Source organism: Corythoichthys intestinalis, chromosome 21, assembly GCF_030265065.1.
Source record: "Corythoichthys intestinalis isolate RoL2023-P3 chromosome 21, ASM3026506v1, whole genome shotgun sequence".
Lineage (NCBI taxonomy): Eukaryota > Metazoa > Chordata > Actinopteri > Syngnathiformes > Syngnathidae > Corythoichthys > Corythoichthys intestinalis.
The window spans coordinates 4058238-4081784 of NC_080415.1; the positions used below are offsets into that span (position 1 = coordinate 4058238).

Here is a 23547-nt window from a genome sequence, read left to right on the forward strand (position 1 = left end):
GCTGGATTGCGAGATGTATCGGGTGATTTATGGTGTCAAGGCCTTGACATGCTTCAAGTGAGACGGATGTATCTGAGAGAATGCGGCCAACTTTCTAAATAAAACATTGACTCAGATAATACATCAAACAAATATGTTTTAAAAAATGCTTCTCGGTACCAAATGACCCAAGGCCTGAGAGTACAGGTGCTAACTAAAACCAAAGTAAACCGGAGAGCTTGCATATGGAGAGAGAGCAGTGGGTGAGTTTCTTAAAGAGACAGAGTCCCATTTCCAGCCGTTAAAGACGGACATGATGCAAACACAACTTTATATTACAGTAAGTCATGTATGTATTATATTGCATTCACAAATCAACTCAAGGCTGAATTGTTACTTGAATCTGCTGTACCATATGCCTGTAAAATAGGCGATGAGCAATATAAAACCTGTGAATAGAGAAAGGCTACTTTTTTCACTTGAGTATTTCTTCTTGTGTCTTGCAGACGTCAGTGGAAAATTGCTTTTTCCTGAATATGTTGAGCCAGACTGCCCTCCCATTGAAAAGGAAGAAGACATGAGAGAAAATCCCAATATAAAAATGAAGGACCCGTTTGCCTTTAAAAAGGAGGAGTCACGGTACCCTCATGTGGCAGAGGAGATGGTGATGCAGATTAAAAAAGAGGATGAGCTGCCATGCTTTAATGAGGAGGCGGACATTGCCGACCTGACCTTTAAGCCCCTGAAGAGTGAAGATGAGGCAGGAAAAGGGTTGAAGCATCTGAACGACGGCGGTAGCTCAACAGATGGCCTGATGATGAAATATGACAACAAGCGCTACAAATGCCCTCAGTGCGGGAAAGGTTTTGGTTACAAAATGTCTTTGAAAAGGCATCGGAGCAGTCACACTGGTGAGAAACCTTTCGCCTGCACAGCTTGTGATAAAAAATTCACTGAGAAGGGAGATTTAAAAATACACACAAGAATACATACCGGTGAAAAGCCTTTTGCCTGTTCGGTTTGCGGTCAAACATTCACTCAAAGGCAACACTTAAAAAGTCACACGAGAACACATACCGGGGAGAAACCTTTTTCCTGCTCCGTTTGTGGCCAAAGATTTTCTTTAAAAGGAGGCCTAGAAATACACACAAGAACGCACACTGGTGAGAAACCCTTCTTCTGCTCATTTTGTGGCCAAAGATTCTCGCAGAAGGGAAGCTTAGAAATACACATAAGAACCCACACTGGAGAAAAACCTTTCTCCTGCTCATTTTGTGGTAAAGGATTCCCTGCCAAGTCTGATTTAACGAAACACACGAGAACCCACACAGGAGAAAAACCTTTTTCCTGCCCAATTTGTGGCCAAAAATTCACCGCGAAGCGAAACCTAGAAATACACACGAGAACCCACACTGGTGAGAAACCCTTCTCCTGCTCATTTTGTGGCCAAAGATTCTCATGGAAAGATCAGGTTATGAGACACGCGTGTGTGTTGGTGTGAGAAGCGGTGGACAAAGGCAATGGTTTTGCCTGTAATCAATGCTGACTTCTGGTTTAGGACGATCCAATCCTAATAAATCCAAATCCAATATCATACTGATACATGCGGTTGTGGACTTAACATATTATTGCTAATTGTTGCCCCACTGGATGCTTAAATGTTGCTAACTGTAACAACTTCTCAGTTTTCCAGATAAACATTCGGTGAAAAATAAAAACTAGGAGAAAGTTATGGAAAAAGTTTTTATATTGCACACTATATTTATTGTTATAATCAAAATAGTGCAAACATCAGTTTTGGATCAAGTGCAAAGTGCCAATAAAGCACTTATACTGTCCATAATGTGTGTGTGTGTGTGTGTGTGTGTGTGTGTGTTGGGGGGGGTGCACAAATCGACAGATAGCAAAACAACCCCAAAATGTCATTGGACCTCCACCATGTTTGACTATAGGCACTGTGTTCTTTTCTTTATAGGCCTCATTCTTTGTTTTGGCACTGGGTGCCTTGACAGTGTGCAAGGAGTCATGAAATATTGTGTCTGCGTCAGAGGTCATGGGTATTCCAACAGTACATTGACCCAAAACATACCTCAAATAGCACCAAGAAATGGTTGAAGACCAATGCCAGAAAAAAGAATGAGGCCTACAAAGAAAAGAACACAGTGCCTGTAATATATTGATAGGATGATCGATGTCATCCTAGAACGATTGGTTCGCCTTGAGAAGCACATCCTTATTTGACATCTAATGTCTGGGTCTGGGGGAATATATGTTTTGTGTTTGATGTGTGTGGTGCAGTGCAAAGTAGCGAGATTAAAAAGATGTGTGCTACACGGTGTTCACCCACAACTGCCTGAGCGTTCTAATTTTAAAGTGTAACAAATACACAACATGGTGTCAGAAGAGTTTCTTCCTTCTTCCAAATGAGACACGAAGCGCTGTAAATCTTTGTCGTAACTCTGCTGTGGTGAGGAAGAACTTTGCTGTGTGACCGAATTTTGGCGTTAGCATGGACCAGTTCAAGCCACCTGCACCGCTAGTGCTAACGGGCAACCTCAGTGAGAATTGGCACCGGTGGGAGCAGCATTTCCAGCTGTATATGACGGCAACCGGTGCATGTGAAAAAAATGAACCAGTAAAGTGCTACACATGATTTGTGAAGATGCATTAGACATCTACAACTCGCTCGATGTTGAAATAGAGGAAGGGAACGGTCGGCCGGGTGAGCCTACATTGAAGAATATTATGGATGCATTCAGAAAGTACTGCATAACAAAGAAAAACATCGTGTTCGAGCGCCACCAGTTTTGGTCACTACCCATGCCAGAAGGTGTCAACGTTGACCAGTTTGTGACGGAACTTCGCCAGAAATGTAAAAACAGAAAATGACATGATCAGAGATAAGCTTGTGTTTACTGTGCCTGATGTTCATGTGAAGGAGCGACTATTAAGAGAAATGGACTTGACTTTGGATAAAGCAGTCGATATTTGCAGAGCAGCAGAAGTTGCTAGGTAGCAGATGCGTGCCATGCGTTCAGCTCAACCTGAAGCATCCGTGGAGGCTCTTCACAAGGTGGCAGCTAGCTCTGAGAAGGGGAGAGTCGGCATGAAAAGACAAGACCACCAGAAAAATCAAGGGCACAAGCAGCGAGCGGTAACCTCGTCAATGTCCAGCGTTTGGCGTCCTATGCCACAACTGTAATAAGAAGAACCACTACGCGAAGGTGTGTTCATGCACACAAAACAGAGGAGCCACTGTCAGAGGCGTGCATGATCTTGAAGTGAAGTCCTTGTTCATAGGAACAATGTCCTGTGCTCCACCCAAAAGCAAGCACCAGGACAATGCGTGGTACATAACAGCCAACATTAAAAACACAGAGGTGAGGTTTACATTGGACACTGGGGCGGATGCCAATGTGTGTGTCTCAGCATTTTGCAGAAGATTCCAGGCCCTCATAAGCTACAGCCCACCCGTGTAGCTCTCGTGGCTTATTCTGAAGCCAGAAGGCTTACCTGTGATGTGGCCAGGACAAAGACAGATCTTCAGTTCTTCATCACCAAGCTTTCCTCAACTCCAATATTGGGCAGAGACACATGTGAACAGCTGAACCTGGTCAAAAGAATGGACGCCATCACAGTCGAGGCGCCAGCCACAAGGGAGGAGTTAGTGGACGCCTACCCCTCAGTCTTCAGTGGTCTGGGATAGTTTCCTGGGGTGCACCACATCCACACAGACCCACATGTGACTCCAGTAGTGAATGGGTGCAGAAAACCTCCCATTGCTGTTATGGACAGGCTGAAAGCTACGCTGGAAGAACTTGTTGAAAGATGTTAGAGTGGACTCAGTCAGATACATGGGACAATTTGTCACTTCAAAAGGTGTGAAACCGGACAAGTCTAAAGTGTTAGCGATCAGAGACATGCCGCAGCCTGAGGACAAGAAAGGACTACAGAGGCTACTCGGGATGACGAGGTATCTCTGCCAATACATCCCAAACGAAGCCATGATCACAAGCCCACTCAGAGAGCTGCTACGAAAAGATGCTGCCTGGCACTGGAGCCACGAACACACAGCTGCACTGGACAAGCTCAAGACAGCCCTCATGCAAGCCCCAGTAGGCCACTGTCTTATGCTTCACGAGCACTAACAGAGTCCGAAAAGTATTACGCTCAGATTGAGAAAGAGCTGCTGGCGATAACCTTTGCTACTAAACGCTTTCACCAGTATGTTTATGGCAGCACTGTGACTGTACAATCAGATCATAAGCCGCTGGAAGTCATCTTCAAAAAACATCTAAGCAAGGCACCAGCACGGCTTCAGCACATGCTGTTGCAGCTCCAACGTTATGATCTGAGGATAACTTACACTCCAAGGAAGGACATGCATGTTGCAGATGCCCTGTCATGTGCTGTTATCCCTGACTGCAATGATGACATGAAGGAGGATCTGTTTGTGGAGAGAGTAGTGCATGTCATGGAAGCCACAGATGCTCTCGACACAGGTACTCTGTCAAAACTCAAGGTTGCCATGACGATTGACAATGTACTAAAACAGGTGGTGGAGATGCACAACAAAGGCTGGCCGAGACGACGGAGCAGTGTTTCCAGCAGTCTACACCAATACTGGCCATTGAGAAACTCCATCAGCATCAGAGATGGCATACTGATGTCTGGTGACAGGATCGTTATCCCACAGGCAGCGAGGCAGCTGATGCTTGACAGACTACACCTAGCGCACCAGGGGATACAGCAAATGAAAGCACAAGCAAGAAAAGTGATGTACTGGCAAGGTATGACACACCATATTGAGCACATGGTGGAATGATGTGGGCCATGACAACAGCTCCAGCCACGGAACCAGAAAGAACCGCTAATTTCACATGAAGTACCTGAACTGCCATGGCTGAAGATTGGTGTTGACATTTTTGAGCTACATGGACAATCATATCTACTGAAGGTAGATTACATGTCTAAATACCCAGAGGTGGTCCACCTGCCTGACAAAACAGCCTATACAGTGATAAGTAAAATGAAGCCCATCTTCACCAGACATGGAATCCCAAAAGAGCTGGTAAGTGATCATGTTCCTTTTGCAAGCGCTGACATGCTACAGTTTACATCTGCGTGGGGCATTAAGCTTATCCACTCAAGCCCTGGATATCCACAATCAAATGGACTTGCGGAGAGGATGGTGATTTTTCACCAGCACAGGTTCTGATGGGAAGAGTACTGAGGAGCACATTGCCAAGCAACCAGGTGTGCCACATGGATTTCACTCAAAACTGAAGCATCTACAAGCCAAGCAAGAGCATTACTACAAAGCGAAGACGCTGCCGGAGTTTGCCCCTGGTACCACAGTTCACATGGAAACTCGTCATGGTTGGGAACCAGCCACCGTCCTGAAAAACAGAGCGGAACCACGTGCGTACAATGTGGAGACTCCTGGTGGTGTCACGTTCCGGAGAAACCGACGACATCTGAGGAGAATTCATCCTAGTCTTCACATGGTAGTTGACGATGAGATGTCGGAGCCACCCATTGCTTCACAGAGAGAGGACAGCTCATCACAGGCCCTGCTAAACCAGAGCGCACCTACACATGAGCTGAACACTCCTACTCCAGCTGATTCCACCTACAGCGCCAGAAGTGGGAGACCTGTGAAGATGCCTACAAAGTTCAGGGACGATGAGTTAAATTGATACCTATGCCCTGCTCACACCTAAGTCACGTTCAGACTCAGTTACAGTGGGGAGAACAAGTACAGTGATACCTCAGCTCACGAACGCTTAAGCTCACGAACTTTTCGCCTCAAGAACATTAAATTCGCGAGCATATAGTCTCTGCTAAAGAACTAGTTTTCGGCAGACGAACCAAACCACGCGGTCGAACAGCGCCACAAGAAGCTGGCTCACGCTCACGGCGTCCCAATTCGTCCCCTCCCTTTCGTTGAGTGCGGACGTGGTTTGTGTTTGATAGACATTTTGGACCATATTGAGTGTACTTTTGCTATTATGGGATCGAAAAAGACCCCACCTCAGGCTAGTGTTAAGCCTAAGAAGACATTAAAGAAAATAAGGTATATTTTTGTGTAGTTTTAAGGCTTATTTAGTAGAACATTATGTTTTATGGGGACCTGGGAACGGATTATTCTCATTTTAATGGTTTCTTATGGGAAATAAATGTTCGGAAGACGAACTTTTCGCCTTACACACACTTTCTGGGAACCAATTATGTTCGTGAGCTGATGTAGCACTGTATTTGATATATTTCCGATTTGCTGGTTTTCCCACTTGCAAAGCATGTAGAGGTCTGTAATTTGTATCATAAGTTCTCTTCAACTGTGAGGGACGGAATCTAAAAAAAAAAAAAAACAGAAAATCACTTTATATGATTTTTAAATAATAAATTTGCATTTAATTGCACAAAATAAGTATTTGATACATCACAAAAATCGAAATAATATTTGGTACAGAAACCTTTGTTTGCTATTACAGATACCAAACGTTTCCTGTAGTCCTTGACAAGGTTTGCACACACTGCAGCAGGGATTTTGGCCCACTCCTCCATGCAGATCTTCTCCAGAGCCTTCAGGTTTCGGGGCTGGTGCCGGGCAACACGGACTTTCAGCTCCCCCCATAGATTTTCTATCGGGTTCAGATCTGGTGACTGGCTAAGCCACTCCAGGACCTTAAGATGCTTCTTACGGAGCCACTCTTGCCCTGGCTGTGTGCTTTGGGTCGTTGTCATGCTGGAAGACCCAGCCATGACCCATCTTCAGGGCTCTCACTGAAGGAAGGAGGTTGTCAGCCAAGATCTGGCGATACATAGCCCCATCCATCCTCCCCTCAATACAGTGCAGTCGTCCTTTACCCTTGGCAGAGAAGCAGCCCCAAAAAAATGATGTTTCCTCCTCCATGTTTCACGGTTGGGATGGTGTTCTTGGGGTTGTACTTATCCTTCTTTATCCTCCAAACACGACGAGCCAAGTTTAGACCGAAAAGTTCAATTTTGGTCTTATCCGATCACATGACCTTCTCTCATTGCTCCTCTGGTCATCCAGATGGTCAGTGGCAAACTTCAGACGTGTCTGGACATACACTGGCTTCAGCAGCGGGACCTTGCGTGCGCTGTAGGATTTTAATCCATGATGGCGTAATGCGTTTCCGATGGTTTTCTTCGAGACTGTGGTTCCAGCTCTCTTCCGGTCATTGACCAGGTCCTGCCGTGTAGTTCTGGGCTGATCCCTCACCTTCCTCATGATCAGTGATGCCCCACGAGGTGAGATCTTGCATGGAGCCCCAGAACGAGGCAGATTGACCGTCAACTTGAACTTCTTCCATTTTCTAATAATCGCTCCAACAGTTGTTACCTTCTCACCAAGCTGCTTGCTTATTTTCCTGTTGCCCATCCCAGCCTTGTGCAGGTCTATTATTTTATCCCTGATGTCCTTACATAGCTCTTTGGTCTTGGCCATTGTGGAGAGGTTGGAGTTTATTTGTTTGAGCATGTGAACAGGTGTCTTTTATACAGGTAACAAGTTCAAACAGGTGCAGTTACTTCCGGTAATGAGATGAGAACAGGAGGCGTTCTTAAAAAAGAACTAAGAGCCGAAATATTTACTACTTGGTAATGCATCAAATACTTATTTCATGCAGTTACAAACAAATTTATAATTTAAAAATTATACAATGCGATTTTCTGGATTATAGTATTAGAATCCGTCCCTCACAGTTGAAGAGGATTCATGATGCAAGCCATGTAGAGGTCTGTAATTTGTAAGTGGTAAAACCAGCAAAATCGGCAGTGTATCAAATAGAGCTGGGAATCTTTGGCAGTGGCGCCTCCAGAAATTTTTCATAGGGGTGGCCAGATGGGGCCACTTTAAATCTTGGGGTGGCCAAAACTAAAAGCCATAATTTCAGGTTTTCATTATATTATTGCAGTAAAAAGGTCAGGGGAAAACTATCAGAAAGACTTAAGGACACAGCTACTGATATACTTTGGTGTATTGTGTAATATTTGATATTACTAATGATTTAATGTGCATAGTCCGTAACTGTTCAGTCAACATTTTGAGTTCCACAACACTTCTGTTTTATTGTGTTATGTATACTGTATATTAGGCATAAGGTGTACATTTAACTAGGGCTGTCAAACGATTAAAATTTTTAATCGAGTTAATCACAGCTTAAAAAATAATGAATCGTAATTAATCGCAATTCAAACCATCTCTAAAATATGCAATTTTTTTCTGTAAAATTTTGTTGGAAAGGAAAGATAAGACAAGACGGATATATACATTCAATATACTGTACATAAGTACTGTATTTGTTTATTATAACAAAAAAATCCACAAGATGGCATTAACATTATTAACATTCTTTCTGTGAAAGGGATCCACGGATAGAAAGACTTGTAATTCTTAAAGGATAAATGTGAGTTTGTATGCTGTGACTAAATATTGCCATCTAGTGTATTTGTTGAGCTTTCTGTAAATGATACTGTAGTGACTTAACTGTTCTGCCCAAATGCATGATGGGAAGTTGTGCCACCATGACTGTGTGTGGTGGCTGCAAATGCTATATCTTCTCTGTGTTGGGTAGAGTACAGGGTGTTAAGAAAAAGATCAACTCCTGTCATTCTTCCCCACGTCGCTTCCCACAATAATTATAGTTGCTGTGGGAGAGATGACCAAGCTTTTGCCAATTAAGAGCGCGGCCCCAATGAATGCTTTTATCTACTCCACTCACTTGACACTGCCTCTTTACTCTGTATAGAAGTAAAACGGCGCCATTGTAGGCTGTTTACGGCAATGCGGGAATGAGTCGTACTGCGAATGCGTTAATTGCGATAAATATTTTCACGTGATTAATTTAAATTAATTAATTAACGCCCTTTAACACGATAAATTTCACAGCCTACATTTAACAAAACAAAATAAATGCATTCATTTGGGATGAAATGCATAACTGATGCTACAACAATCTAACGATATACTGGTAAGCGGGGTGGCCAACCAATTTATAGGGGTGGCCGTGGCCACCCCCTGGTGGCGCCACTGATCTTTGGGCACCTAACAATTCGATTACGATTCAGAGGCTCCAGTTCGATTATAAAACGATTATTGAAGCACCCCCCTCCTTTTTTTTTTTTTTTTTTTTAATGTTTTGTACATTAGTTCCAAAATTGTTCAATACTTTGTTGTTCAATACTTTCAGGCTAAACCAAACTACTATTTCAGTATCAAGTTAACATAAAGCAGTAAACAAATATACAAAAATAACAGTAAATAAAAAAACTCCAGTCCCCATTCTGTATCAGCAGCTTTAAACTACATTCATTTAATTTAATGTTGTGAATCAACCGTTAAAGTTGTTAAAATTGCTCCCGTTATTTCATAATTTCCCTTTTGTCTACTTTCGACATGTGAAAGTTTTAAAACTATTTTAAAGATAGATTCAAGTCAATATTTTACCGATTTAGGAGTATTTTAGATTAAAAGTTAATTAGGTTTGCTTGGAAGGTTCGCTACAACAGCCTTGCAGGGACGTGTACTGCTTTAAGATGGCGGCCATTTACTAACGTCCACATCTAGCTTTTTGTAGGTGTGCTGCTAACGCTACCGAATCAATAATGCATCTAGTCCTATATAAATGATATCTACCATAACATCATGATACTTTGTAGCAGCTTTTCGGCAGCAGTCAGGTATGTTGTTGTGTTTTTTTTATCTCGTGGCATGAGTTGAGCTAGAGCCGTGAGTTGAGCATTGGCATTACCCGAGGGGCCGGGTAATGAAAAGCATGATGTTTAGCTACTCTCGCTCCGTTCCTCATTGACCGCGCGGCGCACTGAGTGTGTTGTACTTCCGCTTTACTTGGCATATTTCAATAATCGGAATTTGGATGTTTGTGAATCGTTCTCGAATCTTCCACGGCCGAATCGTGAATAATCTAAGAATCGGAAATTTTGCACACCTCTAGTATCAAATACTTGTTCTCCCCACTGTACATGTGCATATTACATACAGTATTTGTTTTTGTATTAACATCAGTGTTAAAAAAAAAAAAAAAAAAAAAAGTGGAAAAAAAGAGGAGAAAGTCATTTTGAAGAGTTTATTTATTCGTTGTGCTTAAAAGGCTGTGTTACTGTGTGAAGACATAATTTTAATGGTTAATTCATACAGTGCCCTCCATAATTACTGGCACCCCTGGTTAAGACGTGTTTTTTAGCTTCTAATAATTTTTTAAAATTTCAAATAATATGGGACCTTCATGGAAAAAAAACAGAAAAATCTAACCTTCAATACAAGTGCATTTATTCAGTGGGGAAACAATCCCACATAAAGAAATAATTATTTGACATCAAATAATGTGTGTCACAATTATTAGCACCCCTGGTGTTAATTAGGGTTGGGAATCTTGGGCATGAAGCCGATTCGATATGTATCTAGATACACAGTGAAGGAAAATAGTCGATTTCTCCTTGTTACAGGTTGTTTTATTCTTATAAAGAACAGGAGATGATGACATAGAATTCGGAAATGAAAAAGAACAAAGAATTTACACTGAAAGACACACAGACAGAACAAAAGAGACATGGCACCGGACGAGACGAAAGAGCAAAAGTGTCCCTCTCTCTGCTTGGAGTCTTTTTCTCCCTAACTTGGGGGTAGGGTCAGGTTGCTTGGCATGTGCATTGTGAACCCCCATCTGCTGGGCCTAGCTAATATTTTCCAGATGTGCTGCTACTCGAAGGCATACACTGTCTTATGATGGAGAATGCAATGTCCATATATGAATATTGTGAATAAATGGAAATATAATCCTTCAATCCCTCTTTTGGATTCAAATAGAAAATTGAATCCACCCAACTAAAAAAATAAACAACAAATCCGCAAAAGAAAAAAAACAACAAAACCCAAGTAGACTCAAAGATCAGATACATCACAAACCACGCGAGAGGTGAGGAGACAAAAACGGTACAACAAAGAAATGAAAAACGTATAATATAAACAATTAAAAATAAACCATAATATCTGAGTGCAGAAAGCAAAACACATTCCCATTTCCCAAGGGTGAGCACACACGAATTCCCAGAGTCTGTCCCAAACAGGTGTGCAAAGTTAAAGTCAGCATCGCTGCAATCTCATGGCCTCGGTGTTGGGATTGAGCCCATAACTTTCTTCTCGGGAAAAGGGTACGGTCCATGAAAAGGGTCAGTTCCATGTTGATATTCCATGGCTCAGGTTGAAACTAATCCTTTTTGTCAATGTGTTTTGAAGAAATCAATAATCGCAATCCTTAACGCAGTGCCCAGTAGTCGAGAATGCAGTTCAGAAAACAAGACGCAATCATCAATATCTAATACTATATCAAACACTAACACCGCCCTCTTTTGTGCTGTAATCTGTTCAACTAAAAAACACAGAATGCAATAGAAAAACATCAAATCATAATCAATTAAAAATAAAATGAGTCAGCCTATCTATAAAAAGCAATGTCGGTCGCTCTTGTAGGTTGTAACGTCATAGTTGCTCATAAGAAAGTAAAACAAAATATTTATTAATACTATAAAAATGGTCGTGTATATGTGATGCAAGTTAAACATTTCTCAGAACTATCACTTAATGACCTCATTTAAATAAAATGCTCGTTGGAATTCTACAGGCAGGAAGATAACTGTCACAATTAAAAATTCATTCATGTCAAAGGAACCTGAAAACCTTCACGCACAGAAAGGACAACACCCTCGGCTGGGATGAAACTCGCACCAGTTAAAGCCAACGAGTGCACCCACTCTGGGTCCAAGTGGGGACTGAATCAGCCTCCGATCATCTAATCTTCGGACAGCCTGGGCCCCATTCCTGACACCCGGGTCACCCTGCAGCCCCTGGTAATGGAGGCCGTGCGTCCTGCGAAGGCCGTGCGTCCTGCCAACGATGTTGACAGGACTCAAAAACGACATGAAAATAGCCAAATTGTCATCACTTATCCTCTCAAGTTATCATATATGTAATCTTACCACCTGGAGAATCCCAAAAGTATCTATCTCCAAACTCCTGGAACATATAATGTGACAAATCATTATCATCCGGGAGAGCAATAACTCCTCTGTTCCTTCCTACCATATTACTAACACAAAAACTAAATCCCTTCCATTTAAAATTTGGGAGAATACTATGCTTGAATAGTATGCTTGCAAAAGTTTTAACTCATCTGAATTTGCAGTGTCATATTATCTGTATGTTTTCAGTTGAACAGATAGCACAGATCCACCAAACCTTCAAAAAAAAAAACTATCCATATGTCAGTAGATAATTAACAAAACATAAAAATATAATTTTTTTTTTTTTTTCTTTTTTTTTCTAGAGTTTAAAAATCAACACAACCCCCCATAGGTATATAATAATGATGATGATGATGATTTCCCTCTTTTAGCCATGCTTACAAATCAAAGCATGGCTATATATAACATAAAACTATAACACCACTAGGTAACGTAAAAACAAAAAAAGCATTGTAATGAAAAAATCCAAACGATCATCATTAATTTATAATAATATGCGAGCTAAATCAAAAATCCAAACAAAATTGAAAGATCCCTCTTTGGAAACTAAAAAACAAAATATTATTTCAAAAGTATTAATTTCCTTGTAAATACATCATCATTATTATATCCAACAAAAACAAAATGAGCAAACCCCATAGAGGCAAACCATTACCAACATTAATAAATCTAATCCATTTGAAGACGCCTTTCTGGCACTCCGGAACATCATGTAATCAAATGAAAACATCCTACCAAATGTACGATTAAAGGGGATGTAGTGCCCTGGGAAAATTTTAATATTCCATCATTTATCCATAAACGCATGCCTTTTGTATTCATATCATGCCACTTCGTGTAATTACACACAAGAAAATGAGAGAAATTTGGCTCGATTGTCAAGCTAAAACGACCGGCGCCCTAGATCTGGCAGATTGTGTGCGTGACGTCACGACAAGTGAAGAGAGTGCCACCGGCCACTAGGGGGGCAGCGCCTGTCTGCATCAATAGAATTCCTTCTAGTGAGGGGAGAATTAGGTGTTTTGAGCTGTTTATGCTGATGCATTGTGTTCGTCCTGCACATATTCCAGGTTCCCTCATGAAGAAACACCCCTCGTTGTCAATAAAAGAGAATTCAGAATTGACAGTGAGGGGTGTTTCTTCAACAAGAAAAAGGCTCAGTGCTTTAACACTGAATGGCGGCGATGATGGCAGACAATTTCGTTTCTAGTTTCAGCGACGAATCCGATGTAGAAGGACGTAACGAATGTTCATCTAATGGTGACGAGGAGAGTTACGAAGCTTTAATCGGTGTCTTAGGTTACCAATTTGAGCCCAAACGAACGCCAATGCAGCGTAATGAAACGGTCATTGAGGGGAGCAATGACACTGATGAAACATCGGCAGCAGATTGTGTGGGAAACACCACTGATTTGTTTTGCATTTCTTTTTGTGAAGCTGATACACTGTGACTGCATAATAAAGGAATGCATAGAATAATTATCATTTATTGCGCTATCATAGCTTTTTGCTCTGCCAACAGACACAAATATGAATGGGATCAGAGGATTTGTTCTATATATTTTACGAACGATAATTTATACATGTGTCCAGTCTTGTATCCAATGCGTGACATTTTTTTATTATAAAAGAGTACTCACTCTGGCCATTTCGAGCTTGGCTGCTCCCCTCCTTTGCTTAGCCTTAGCCTCCTTTGCTAGTCATCATCCTCTGTCTTGATATCTCGGGACATATAGGTCGCTGCGCGTGTATGGTCCGCACCGCATCTCCTTTGAGCAGCAATCTTTTAGCAAAATCCGATTTCACTTGTCCATAGTTCGAGAAGCTTTCAGGTGGAAAATGCGCACCACAGAAAAGCGTGGTGGAGGCTGTGTCTAGAAAATTAGCCCTCTTTGCACGGACGAACTTTACCCATCGTCTGCGTAGTCCAGCTTTTTTTTTCGCATTCGGGAACTCATGGATACTATATTCCGATAAATAGCTATTTGTACACCACATAGCACAGCAGTTTTGAACCATTTTTGAGATGTTTTCGTCAAACAAGCCCCAACGCTACTCTCTCGTCGTTAAAAAACAATGGCACCTGGCACCGCCTCGACTGTCAATCACTTGTCGTGACGTCGCCGCCCCATTCGGCTGTTTCCGGAACACTTTCGGGAATGTTCGTCATTTTCGATCTATTTTCGATAATTGCTCATTAACGTAATTGTTTTTTTTTGTTAACTTTATCAATATTTGTTATCTTGGCACACAACGGTTCTATTGATGTCTCACACCCCCTTTGCCGCTACATCCCCTTTAAAAGAATAAAACATAAGAAAAACTGGTGACAAATTCAAAGACGAAGAAAAGATAGCAAGGCTAGTTTGAAATCAGTATTGAAATGGCGAAGAGAGTCAGTTTTCCTAAGGTCAAATGGCAACAAATTCCAGAGCCAACGGCTGAATGCCTTACCCCCATGTAGTCGTAGGTCAGATGAAGCAAAGGTCCAGTATGGCCTCGAATGAAAAGGACCAGGCTTAGGATTCCTCCATGCCGGGACATCATAATACATGGGAACGAAGTTTCGTGGGAGTGAAACACCGCAACTCTTCTTCTGGAATGGTTCGAGATTCTAGGGTGCACTGTCAGCCTTTTCACTTTCATTTCATATGGGATCTTAGGATACTACCTGGTCACAGGACGAAGCACAGGTAGTATATTCTGCCGGCTGTGAAACAACCTCTGTTTCGCGATATCATCAGGAAGATTCAACCAACTCTTAGTAAGAAATCAGTATGTCGCTGGGTGGATAAATAGCCTGGCCTGATGGGGTCTTTGCCAGTCTGGTAGAGGGAATACGGTCCAGCCAGCCTGCTCCAGTCCAGTTGGAGTCCACCGAGAGTCTTTCAAGGGAGGCCTGCTAAGGTCATCATGGCTCAAGCTAACTTAGGCACACTTCCCCACCTATGGAGAAAGTGGTTGAGTAGACCTAACTAAGTCCTTGCCTGGTCTTAAATTTAAACGCACAAGGCAAGGTATATCAAATCAAAAATGGCTTCTATAAATTCCAAATTAAAAATAACCACAACTAAATAAAAATATTAGGTTTACCGAAGTCGCGAAAGAAAAAGAAATCATATTAAAAGGAAATAAGCTACAAAAATTCATTTTACAAAATTTCAAAAGCGAAAGAGATCATTTGAAACTTAACTTCAAAGTTAAGAAAAATGAAAAGCTAAAAATTCCAAAGAATAAAAATCGGAAACCGAAAAATCAACAGTACTAACTATTGGCCAAACAAAAATACTCGAGCAAAACCGGAAAATCTATAGTACTTGCCATTAGCCAAACAAAAGTACTTGAGCCTCAATTTATCAAAACCACTCGAACTTAAAAAATAAACACAAAAATCAAAAATGAAAAATAAAAATCAAAAATGAAAAGTCAAAAAATGAAAAATAAAATGAAAAATCAAAATTGGTGTTATTCTGGGAAATTTGTTCTCTCCAGTGTAAATTTGAAATCATCATAAGCCATACGAAAACGCAATTTTCCCAACTTTACAAACAAAATTCTTACATGATTACAAAATTAACAATTTTCCCAGAATAATGTCGTTTAGCGTAATGCCAAATAAAGTTTATTTCCTCTCTCAAATTTGTCTGCTCCCTCTTTAGTAATTTGTCGATTAAATTTGGCTGTGGCATCTCTCGACGAAACTGGCCACCTATTTCCCACTATAATTTCATTACAACAAAATTTACATAAATTGGACTTCTCTACACATCCCAGATTCCGAAATTAATAAAAACGTTCATCCCATTATTTTGGTCACAGCTGAATTCAAAAATAGCCAGATTATATCAGCATGTGATCCAAAAGATTACATTTTAGCAAAATTTGGCATTTTCAAGTCCTTAAAAATCAAAATTAGATTGCATATCGTCTAATATTTCGTACGTGACTCAAGACAGGTTCCCTCTCATTCTTTCGTGAATCAATACTTGCTCTTTGTCAATTTTAAGATTTACTTCAGCTGCTTCCACTTCTCCTCTTGTAACAATTCATTAATGGCTAATCACTTTACCATATTAATCTACTTGCTTAGTATCCAGTCTACACTAAAATTAATTATCACTATGTCACTTCCACCTTTGAAATAAATCATCAACACTGGAGTTTCTTGAGCGTCTTTGTGATGCCCTTGGTTGCCTCCTGGTTACAGGGGTGCTGGGGCACATTAATAAAACCATTCAAAGCTACCTCAAATGTGACTGGATTCACCGTGATGCAGTCCAATGTCAGCAGGTCCCTCGGATCACAGTGACCTGTATACAAAAACATTCAGTACCTAAAGAATACATGTCAAGGGGTATTTGAACTCATGTCCAATCAGTTGCCAAACGGCATTGTCCCACCATGGGTCCCAATTCTTGAGCTTCGTGTCTTAGTCATCAATCTAAATACTTATGCATTAGTCGAGGTGAGATCTGGTAGGCATCTTAGCTTAGAAGTCGGGGAGCTTTAGTGGTTGGTGTGGAAGATGGGAATCTGTCTCGGAAAACAGCAAACAATGGAGTGACAGGAGACAAAATGTTCAAGTTCAACATATTTAAACCTAGGATAAGACAGAATGTCATCCGATTGGTGAAAAATAAACAAGTACATATCAGTCTCACTACAGCACCGCACGTCATGAATTATCTCCGTGCCTGGATCCAAACCTCTCCGTCGATGGCCAATTCTGGCAGTTGTTTCTGCAAAAATTCAAAATCATTTAATAACAATTTTAAGTCAGTTAACCCACCTTATTGATTTGGAATTATGAGGTAATTTCCAGGTGTTAGGGTGTATCTATTTAAGTTCCAACTTCTAGTCTTTGGGATCTTTTTTGGATTTGGTCACAGGATAGCGGCCGACGGGCCTTTGCCATCTGCTTTCAATTAGGGGAGGGGGTGAAAATAAGTCTCTGTCAGCTACCTTGGTCATCGTCTGGGCTGGGGCTCTGCTGCCCCCCCTCCCTTTTTTACGACTCCTGCAGCCGTCTCCTCAGGGATCCCTGTTGTCTTAAATTCCAATTCTGAAAACACTTTTTATCTGTCGCACCATATCTGCTGGCAGCTAGTTTACTCCAATTTCACTCTTTAATTTTACATTAATTTGCATATTAATCAATTTAGTATCTTGAGCTTACTAGAATTTGTAGTTTTAGAATCCCGTCAAATCTATATATTAACTCGACTTCTCATTCATGAATACTTATCTATTCATTCTATAGTTCATCTACCTTTTAACTCAAGTTTCCCCTGTTACAATATTTATTTAATTCTAGCATAAATATAACAGCTGTGCCAACTGTTTCTTCATAATTGATAGATTACAGTTAAGATTTTGCCGATTTAGTCTCGCTACAACAGCCTTCCAGAGAAGTTTATTGTTATAATTAAGCTATTGGTTTAGGGTTCTCGGATGGAGTTTAATTTCGAGATTTGTTGATCAATCAAATGTGAAATTATCTCCCACCGATGTTTTATTTTAAAATAAGAATACTACCTCCTTAGCACAATATTTTTCACAAATCACAACAATCCTTGCTCCATAAATTAATCAGATATTTAAACCTATTTTAATCTATGAGCTCGTGAATGAATACATCATTAGAGCTAAATAAACACATTAGAGAAAAAAATGTGGTCTAGCAGCTCATTAGCTGGTCTTAAAACTTAAGGTAAACATATGTTATCAAACAATATAATCATTGTCTCGACATGTCATTTTCCGCCAAATTAAACAAATCTCATTACTTTTAAGGTTGTTTAACAAAACATTTTGAGCTCTAAAGATCATACTATCGATCTCAATTAAGCTCACTAGTTTATTTATTTCACCTCACTCGCTTTTCATTTCATTCATGAATTCTATTTATATAATCAGTTGTTCCCCATTACTATCAATTTGATATTATCTCTAGTAAAAAGAGAGGGCTTAAATATATTTTCAGCCTCCCTGGTTATGCTTGGCCAGAACACAACAAGGGGGGCTCACAGCGGCCCGCTCTCCTAAATTTTGAACACCATCCCCCTTTTCTTAATCAAAGGCGTCACGTGGCACACACGGGTGCCTGCCAGAATGTGAACAAAGGTGCTTCATTTATTATCCTATACTCGATCGTTAAGTATTTCAAAAACAATTCCTTTGTTTGCCCGCGCTCCCTCTCCACTCACGAGAGCAGAATAAGGAGCGCTCACTTCACTCACAATTAGAGAGAAGAAAATAAAGAGGAAAAAGAAAAGAAAAGTTGGGGGACCCCACTCACACTCACACAAACAAACTGACAAATGGCAAACATCCGCGGAACAAATTCGAGTAGCCCATGCCCTCATCCTAGGATCAGCATTGCCCCATGGAACACTGCAAAATGCACTTAAACGTGGTTTGCGCAAATCGGTCCGCTTTGTCACGGCCGGAACTCCTCACATAGGGAGCTCTTAATTACTTCACACGAAACGGGTCGTCAAAAACTCCCGGAACTAGCTCACATAGGGTGTTCTACATGCACTTTGTAATCGCGATATATAAATAAATAAATAACATACACATTTAATTAATTCATTAATTAACTAGTAATAACACGATTAATAATTAATTAATACAATTAATTTTCTTCATATCAATTCAATCCTCTCTGGGACATTGGCATATTAAAAAATATTCATTCATTCATTCCGCTTTTCCTCACGAGGGTCGCTGAGGTGCTGGAGCCTATCCCAGCAATTTAGAATGTTCAGTCTGCCTACTATGCATGTTTTTGGAATGTGGAAGGAGTGCTAACCACTCAGCCACCGTGGCGCTATTAAAAAATAAAAATTACCTTATACTATATTGGCGCCTCACCGTCTGTCCCAAAGTGGCTTGAGTTCTCCAAATTCTGTGTCGCCTCCCCCGCTTCAAAAATCCTGCCCGACAACGCCATTTGAAGGAAAATAGTCGATTTATCCTTCTTACAGGTTGTTTTATTCTTATAAAGAACAGGAGATGATGACATAGAATTCGGAAATGAAAAAGAACAAAGAATTTACACTGAAAGACACACAGACAGAACAAAAGAGACATGGCACCGGACGAGGCGAAAGAGCAAAAGTGTCCCTCTCTCTGCTTGGAGTCTTTTTCTCCCTAACTTGGGGGAAGGGTCAGGTTGCTTGGAATGTGCATTGTGAACCCCCATCTGCTGGGCCTAGCTAATATTTTCCAGATGTGCTGCTACTCGAAGGCATACACTGTCTTATGATGGAGAATGCAATGTCCATATATGATTACTGTGAATAAATGGAAATATAATCCTTCAACAGGTTACTATTCGATTAAAAAACAATACATTTCTAAGGCCGAGCGATTCGATACGATTCGATAGTTTAAGAACGATACGGTTCGATACAGAGTGAAAACGATACGATAATAAACATTTGTTGTGTGTATTCGTACAGTATTTTAAACATATAAAAAAAGACCACATTTCTAATCGCAAAATTAAACAACAAAATTTCATACCAATGCTATGTTATATTTTTTTAATGAAAAAAAAAAAAAAAGGCTTACTATGTTACCGTCATTTTGTTGGATGGGATTGATAATAAAATAAAACTCCAGTGACAGACAACAATAAAGTGCAGTAATTCAATGGCGTACCGCACGCAGGCTATTTTTAGACCGTGACGTCGCATCGTAAAGCGGAAGTAAAGCCAAAGTGGGACATTATAGACCCGCCCTCGCATAGACCCCACGTAAAAAGTGCTACTTTTCGCCGGTAATCTTTCAAAAAGGAACATGGCGATCACGCATTGCTTTTTTGGAACTTGTAGAAACGACTCTAGACATTACGACCATGAAGGATGTTTTCTTCATACGTTCCCGGAAACCAAAAACTCGGGAGGAAAAAATGTGAAAACCGAATCAACATGCGCGGACTTTAACACCAGCTCAGCGAATCCATTCACGTTTCATATGCAGTAAACATTATATTGGGTTGGCATGGTCTTTCAGAGGACAAAGAGGTAAGCCATTTTTATATTTTTACTTTGTTTTTTTTAGCGTAACGTTGTGCCGTACTGCTTCTGTCTGACAATGAATGACCTGAAAAAACTACAATGGTATCTGACTGCCACTGTTACCGTTTCTGTTATATATATATATATATATATATATAAAAAAAAAAACTTTAGTAAGGGGGAAGTGTAAATAAATTATAGGATTAAGATGTGTTATCAATGAAAAAATTTAAAGTGTTCGTTGGCTGTCACTGAGTAGCATTTGCGACCGCTACACAAAGCTAACTAAATTACCCCCAAGAACGGTAAGAGACGTAGGACAACCAGAGGATATATAAGAAAGACAGGGCTGATGGTAAAGGATAGCTTGTTGAAACCGGAGAATGTCATTGTCAGTCGCGTCGATTAAAAAAAAGCTAAAACTATGCTTAGGTCGGCTCGTTTTTTTCCGTCTTTTTCAGCCTTCGACGCTAAAGCCATCTCTTTACTGAACATTTTTATGTTCTTCCACATCTATGCCAGTCAATTTGGCACCAGGCACATCATTTTCGGAGAGAATTGGTAGGTTTTGCGCTGTAAACATCTCCTTCGTACACGATTTCCATTCATTTCCTATTGGGGACAAATGGTGGCTTGTCCTTGCATAGCAACCGTAGCTAATGCCATGAATATTAATGAGCGGAAGTGACGTGTTGCTTGCGGTACGCCATTACTGTATTTCCTGGTGTTTTGAACACAAGAGAAGTAATTTAAGAGCGAACTTTCAACGTAAACATGTTACAAACAAAAATATTTTATGTAGCAGCTATAGAAAAAAAAGAATTAAACCTGCAATGTTATCATAAATAAATAACAAATTATGCTTTGCACTGGTATAATTGGGGGGGAATAAAAACAGCGCATTTTAGACAGACAGGTCAATAATCATTACTTTAACCTTATACACAGCAAAGTCTTTTACTTATGCCTGTGTTTCCACATTTTTTACTCCTCATCACTGTCCATATCTTTTTTGAAGGGCAGATTTTTTCTTGAGGAAGATCAACTAATCCACATGTTCATGTTTTAAGTAGATTGCGTTTTGTGGGAAAAAAATTCTCCAGAGGGTCGTGCTGCCCTTTCCACCATTGAAGTGGGTTATTTTTCAGGGTTAAAAACTCACGAAATCTGTACCGCTCCACACTTCACACTATCTCTGTCCCATGCAAACAGATCTGGCTGCCTTCCTCACTTCAAAGTCTGACTTTTGTTTTCCTTGGTGCGTTGAAAATCAATCGCTGCACGTCGCTGGCATCTGTGCTCAAACTGTCCATTGTTTTAGCATGTTGCTTCGTTGCCACTACTAGTTTCGTTTTGGGCTTTGAAGAAAAGCTACGGAGCGTGCGTTACAGTGGTTTTGTTAGCTCTCGCGTTTAGGCATGTGCCAGTATGATATTTTGACGGTACGATAACCGTGAGCAAAAATACCGCGGTTTCACGGTATCACGGTATTGCAATTATAGCTCCAAAAAATTTTGAGATGTATGGGTTAAAAAAAAAAACTTTTTTCCATTGAACAGGATTTTTTTCCCCCCAGACCATAGTTGCAAATTGGAACATGAATATATTGTTAAAATAAATAATCAATAAAAAAATATTTTAAATAAAATTAAACTAAATATAACTTATAGACTATACTCACAGCCACAGCTCAAGTTGCTCAAGATTAGAGCAAGAACAAAATAATTTCTATAAAAAAGTAAAAACACTTCTGAATAAAATTTTTTAGAAATTTATACTGCATGACTTTTTTTTTGAGGGTGGAAAAGCTTAAGTGATGTTTCGCCATTTTCAGCCACTGTGTCAACTCTAGTCTACATGATGTCATGCCTTTTTGTTAAAAAGAACATAAAGAATTCATAAGTTACTTAAAAATGTATAAGTTAGTTAAAATGTCAATATTGTTGTGGAAAGGTTTCATCTAAAAAATAAAATAAAATAAAACATTGGGAGTGAGACCTCTCCTTGATCCAGCGAACGTGGATTTGTGCTTAGGGCAAGATCATCTTTCTCAATTAGCGATCTTTGACACCATCACCTTTTCCACTTCATTCAAGCGACTCAAGCTTGTTTTCTCACTCTGCGGCTGTCACACTCAACGTAGTTGCTCTCCCAGGTAAGCCTAGGCTAACAATCATCTTTGTAAGCTTTTAGTTAGTTTTTATATTGAATTTGAAAGGAAAATGTGTGTTTTGTTTTTGGCGAACTTTTTCCATGGTGCTAATCTGTTGAAGCTACTCACGTGGAAAAATCTAATTGTACAACATTTTAAATGTATTCATTTTGTATATTACACTTACCACGATTTGAGAGCTCAATAAATTGAAGAACAGTACGCCTTATATTTGGAGTATTTGTTTTGGTTAGCTGGCTGGCTAGCCGATAGCGTCACTTTCACACACAGCAACAAACGGGAGTGGGTGAGCACTGCTGCGCCAAGCCGCTTCTGACTGCATTTTTGACACAAGAAAAATAGCGAATACCGTACTACGGTCTGACGGAAAATTTTAGTGGTTTTGAAACCGCGACGTTTTCACACCACGGTAAACCGTGAAACCGGTAACCGGCACATGCCTACTCGCGTTGTTATGACACGCCCGTGACGATCGAGTAATGACGGCGACTAGTAGCGGTTCTTCTGAGGCAACCACGACCGTGAGTTGTGCTTGTCCATATTATACCATGCATGCGGTCTCAATCTAAGTGCACTGTGTGGTGAATGACACCAGCGCAGCATGTGAAGTAAAAGTTAAATTATTATCCTGTCAAGCAATGCATTGAACTAGGCATTAGAAGCCGATTCTTGTGCTCGCGATAGCTGAATTCTATCTCTACTATCGGTTCATTGAATATTTAATGGCTAATTACTGTCGAGTTGTAAGTTTACTATCGATACAGCTGTATCTCTCACCTGTAAAACCAGATATCCTGTCGTATCGGTTTATCGTTCTCAACCTTAGTGTTAATACTTTGTACAACCCCCTTTTGCCAACAAAACAAGGTCTGGGGACTGAGATGGCCATGGGACGAGGGTCATTGTCTTGCTGAAAGACCCATTGACGACCCATCTTCAGCTTTCGGGCAACAGATTTTGATTTAAAAATGTCCTGGTATTTCAAAGCATTCATGATGCCATGCATCTCAACAAGGTTCCCAGGGCCTTTGGAAGCGAAACAGCCCCACAGCCCCAGACCCACCCCCATACTTCACAGTGGGGATGAGGTGCTTTTCAGCATGTGCATCTTTCGTGGCACGCCAGACCCACTTACAGTGTTTGTTGCCAATAAGCTCAATCTTGGTCTCATCTGACCAAAGCACACGGTCCCAGTTGAAGCCTGAAAATGGTTCACCAGACACAAAATCAAGCTCGTCCCATGGCCATCTCAGTCCCCAGACCTTGTTTTGTTGGCAAAACGGGGTTGTACAAAGTATT

General features: G+C 40.6%; 1 protein-coding gene across 4 annotated transcripts in view; it reads left to right on the plus strand.

Annotated features, from left to right (window-relative positions):
* Positions 1 to 23099, plus strand: part of LOC130909246 (gastrula zinc finger protein XlCGF17.1-like) — a 56646-nt gene extending 33547 nt beyond the window's left edge. For all 4 annotated transcript variants that reach the window (XM_057825479.1, XM_057825475.1, XM_057825477.1 and 1 more), the window contains one exon: positions 486 to 23099. In XM_057825479.1, coding sequence (XP_057681462.1) covers positions 486 to 1480 — 995 coding nt within the window. In that variant the 3' untranslated portion in view covers positions 1481 to 23099. The remainder of the gene's footprint in view (positions 1 to 485) is intronic.
* Positions 23100 to 23547: the final 448 nt, after the last annotated feature.